This window comes from Rhinopithecus bieti, unplaced genomic scaffold, assembly GCF_001698545.2.
Source record: "Rhinopithecus bieti isolate Rb0 unplaced genomic scaffold, ASM169854v2 scaffold_63299, whole genome shotgun sequence".
NCBI classification, from domain to species: domain Eukaryota; kingdom Metazoa; phylum Chordata; class Mammalia; order Primates; family Cercopithecidae; genus Rhinopithecus; species Rhinopithecus bieti.
Window position 1 is genome coordinate 1 of NW_016823812.1, and position 4,836 is coordinate 4,836.

The 4,836-nt window shown below is 35.3% G+C and overlaps 1 protein-coding gene across 1 annotated transcript; it reads left to right on the forward strand.

Annotated features, from left to right (window-relative positions):
- Positions 1-5: 5 nt before the first annotated feature.
- Positions 6-1,609, forward strand: LOC108521851 (cylicin-1-like; the record flags this gene model as incomplete). The annotated part of the gene is given in 2 exon segments (XM_017861837.1): positions 6-1,452; positions 1,455-1,609. Coding segments are annotated over 2 exon segments (1,602 nt in total), but the record flags the coding sequence as incomplete, so codon positions are not given.
- Positions 1,610-4,836: the final 3,227 nt, after the last annotated feature.

Consider the following 4,836-nt stretch of genomic DNA (forward strand, 5'->3'; position numbering starts at 1 on the left):
TCAGACATCTTTATACTTCCAAAACCCATCTTAAAAAAGCAGAATATAAGAACTCCAAAGATGAAAAAAGAGGAACACCTTTGAAGAAAGATTCCAAGAAAAAAGGAGGCTCATATGCAACAAATCCAGAATCCAAGCAAACAGTAGAAGATGAGAAAACTAAAACACAAAATGAGGCAGATAAAACTCCCTTAAAATCATCACATGAAAATGAACCATCTAAGAAGTCAAAACCCAATTTAGAAACAAATCCAGAATCCCAAAATTCTAAGGCAGCCTCAAAAAATCATTCACAAAAAGATAAGAAAGATTCAAAGAATTCCAAGAAGACGAACACTAAATTCATATATACAAAGAACAATGCAAAGAAAGATTTGAAGAGGTCAAAGACTAGTAATGATGCCATATCAGAGATTTGCTCAGAAGATAGTTTAAATGCTGATTTCCTCATGTTAGTGGGAGAGTCTGATGATGAATCCATAAATGTTGATACATGGTTAAGGAATTATTCACGGAATAATTCAAAGAAGCCTGCAAAGAAGGACACAAAAAAGAGTGCAAAGAAAAGCTCTGATGCTGAATCTGAAGACTCAAAGGATGCTAAGAAAGATTCAAAGAAAGATAAGAAAAATGTCAAGAAAGATGACAAGAAAAAGGATGTAAAGAAGAACACAGAGTCTACTGATGCTGAATCTGGAGATTCAAAGGATTCAAGGAAAGAGACAAAGAAGGATAAGAAAAATTTAAAGAAAGATGACAAGAAAAAAGACACAAAGAATTACCCAGAGTCTACTGATACTGAATCAGGAGATGCAAAGGATGTAAGCAAAGATTTAAGAAAGTCAAAGAAGGCTTCAAAGAAAGATGACAAGAAAAAGCATGTGAAGAAAAGTACAGTCTCTACTGATTCTGAATCTGAATTGGAGTCAAAGAAAAGTCAGAAAGATGAAAAAAAGGATAAAAAAGGTTCAAAGACAGATAATAAAAAGTCTGTCAAGAGTGATGAAGAATCTACTGATGCTGACTCTGAACCAAAAGGAGATTCAAAAAAGGGTAAAAAGGATGAAAAGAAGGGGAGGAAAGATTCAAAGAAAGATGACAAAAGGAAGGATGCAAAGAAAAATGCGGAATCTACTGAAACTGAATCTGATTTGGAGTTAAAGAAAGAAAAGAAAGACTCAAAGAAGGAAAGGAAAGGTTCGAAGAAAGATGTCAAGAAGGATGCAAGGAAGGACACAGAGTCTACTGATGCTGAATTTGATGAATCTTCCAAGACAGGCTTTAAAACATCTACACAAATCAAAAGTTCAGATACTGAATCTGAAGAGGCACTATATAAACCTGGGGCTAAGAAGAAAATTGATGAATCGTATGGCATATCTGGAAATTCAAAGCTGGAAGGACTGGAATTAAGGAGAGGATTCAGAATGGCATCCAAAAAGACTACATTCAAGGAAAAGGGGAAAAGGCAAGTATAGGTAGAGTTCCTCCATCAAGAGAAAGACCACCACTCCCTGCTTGTGAGCCTTCTCTACCATCACCAAAAGTCAAACGTCTTTGTCGGTGCAAGATGCCTCCTCCACCTCCAAAACCAAGATATGCTCCTTTGGTAAGTTTACTATTGTTTTATTTTTAGGCTAAAATGGATATAAAAGAAAGACATTTTAAAGTCTGAATTTCTGTTTTCTCCAAATAATAGTTATCTTTTACTAGAATATTGACAACTTTTCAACTCAAAGGTAAGAAAAATAAAGAGTACCTCACAAGGATGCAGAATATTGCAAAAAAGTTATAAATTCAAGAGAATAGAAATTATTTTGACTAGAGAAGAGAGAAATGACTTGTGATTTAAGAAAACATGTGAAGTTATGCATAAAGAAGGTCATTTTGCAAAAAAAAAAAGAAAGTGGTTAAGTTTTATGCTTGGAAAAGAACAAAAATGAAAATTGACTAAAATTTCTACAGGGGCAGATTTAAGCGAGATATAAAGACATTTCCTGAGAAGTTGATGAATACAGTAAAAGCTAGATTAACCAAAATGCATATGTAGCAGGTGGAATACATGCCAAGATTCAGTTGGGCAAAAAATAAATAAATTATTTAATCCATATCTTAAGTGGAGTTTTATGAGCCCTCATTATAACTGATATCAGGAAACAAAAGTTAACTTTTCAGAAATAAATATATCTTCTCTAATTTATAAGTCTCATGTTAACTTTATCTATTTGGAGGTAAATACTCTGCCAACTTAAAGCTAATACTTCTCTCATCTAGGAGACTTTCCCTTCAATCCCTTCCCCAAATAGTCTGATTGTAAGGGAAAGCTTAAATAGACATCTTACATTAGACAGAGGAGTTCTGGATTAGTCCTCACACTGCTGATAAAGATATACCTGAGACTGAGCAATTTACAAAAGAAAGAGGTTTAATTGGACTCACAGTTCCATGTGTCTGGGGAGGCCTCACAATCGTGGCAGAAGGCAAGGAGGAGCAAGTCACATCTTACTTGGATGACAGCAGGCAAAGAGAGCTTGTGCAGAGAAGCTCACATTTTTAAAACCATCAGATCTTTTGAGACTCTTCACTATCACAAGAACAGTGTAGGAAAGACCCGCCTCCATAATTCAATCACTTTCCACTGGGGTCCTCCCACAACATGTGTGAATTGTGGAGGTTACAATTCAAGATGAGATTTGGGTGGGGACACAGCCAAACCATATCAAGTCCCTATTCCACATGTTTCCTCCCTTTCTTTCTCTACGATTTTTGGTTGGGAGTAACTAATTTACATGATTTCTGGGCATCAACCTTTGTTTCCTATGCTTGCATGGTATTCATTGTTTATTCTAAGCATGGTAGGGCTGCTGCCCTGTGACCTGTTAAACTCAGGGCATCTGTAGATATGGCTAGTTCTTGACCCTAAGTTTCTCATTTTCATTAATTTCCTCCTCCCTTTCTTCTCATTTCTCCTCCTTGTCACCTTCTTGTTCTTCTAACTCAGGAAATTTATATTTCCTCTTTTAGACTCAGAGAGATCTATTTGATCTTATATTCCAAATATTTTCTATCTTTGGTTTATAATAAAACTTTACATACATACATCAATTTACTCCTAATATATTAATATTTTTTGGAAGATAAAAACACCTTGTATCATTCTCAGAGAGCCTGGGTTTCAAGTCTAGCTTTCTCCTAGAAGACCCCAAAACTCTGCTTTGAGACTCAGAGTTGATTAATGACCCCTTGCTCTAGGTGATATCTTCTTTCTCCACCAGATTGAGTTAATGAATGGCTAGCCACTAGTGTGACAATACTTATAAGAAATAAAAGTACACTGGGGAATAATTTTTCAGATAAATAAGAAGAAAGACTCTCAAATAGCTAGGCTCTTTTCCACAGGCAGTTTTTAGGAAAAGTAAGTAACATATAAGAAAAAAATTGAGTACAAGGATTAATTTTAATTTTAAAAAACATCTTTCAGGATATGTTCTAGGCTTGTACAATTCATGCCAAGTCTCTTTAATAAACTTCCATATGCATTCCCACCATTCAGTTAGGCTTTTCTATCTCTACTACTCCACTGAAACTTTTCGTTTAAAGATTACCAAATACCTTTTTGTGGCCATATCTACAGGCTTTTCCTCCCTCTTCAGGTTATTTCATAATTCAACAGCATTTAAACTAACCTCTCTGTCTGGAAATACTTGCATTACTTCACTTCTATGACTCTGTGTTCTCCTGTTTTTATTTCTACATGTGGTATCTTTTAACCACCTTTATTGTATCCTTTTCTGCTTCATTATTAAAAATTGGAATGATCCTTTCTTTGCTCTGGACACTCTCTATTTACAATACTCCCTTTGTGAGTTTATAGTGTTAAATGGCTTTAAATATTATCTATGTATTGATGATTACAAAATTAATATCTCCAGTTATGACCTTCCCATTGAGCTCCAAAATCTCTCCAGCCACTTACTTGAAATCTCCACTATAGTATCTACTGGGCATCTCAAACTTAAAATGTTTAAATAATACTTTTAACCGTGCACTAAGTTCTATTCCTCCCTTAGCCTTCTTCATCTTATCAGATGGCATCACCATCCAGCCAGTTCATTTTTTTAAGCCTGGACATAATATCTTTCTCACTTCTTTTTCTCACTCTCCACAGATAATCAGTCAGCAAGACTTGTTTACTCTACCTCCAAAATATATCCTGAATGAGTCCACTTTCCTTATCTCCATTACTACCACCTTCATTGCTCCAATCATCACCATCATTAGCATCTAGCTATCCATTAACTCATTATGTTGCCCAGGTTGGTCTTGAACTCCTGTGCTCAAGCAATCTTCCAGCCTTGTCTTCCCAAAGTGCTGAGATTGTAGGTGTAAGTCACCATGTCTGGCAGAATAAAATTTCTTACTCTATCTTTCAGTGTCTGCAATCTTTAGCACCTAACCATTTTTCTCCATAATCATGTAGCACTTTTTGTTTTTTCTCTTGTCATCTAGCCAAACTGGCATTCTTTTTGTTTCTCACAAACACCAAGATTGTTTTCTTGCAAAGCTTTTTCATGTGCTGTTTCCATTGATTGGAATGTTCCTCCCACAGATCTTTGCATGTCTATACCTTTTCATTATTTAGTTTTTCAGCTTAAGTGTTCTCTTTAGAGAAGCCTTCCCTGACTACGTTACTTTATGTTACCCTCTCCTCCACCACAATCCAGTCACCCTCCAAACACTGCATCGTACATTATTTGGCTTCACTGAATTTATCTTTATATAAAATTATATTTTATTCATATGTTTGTTAATTATATTGGTCATCACAATTCAGGT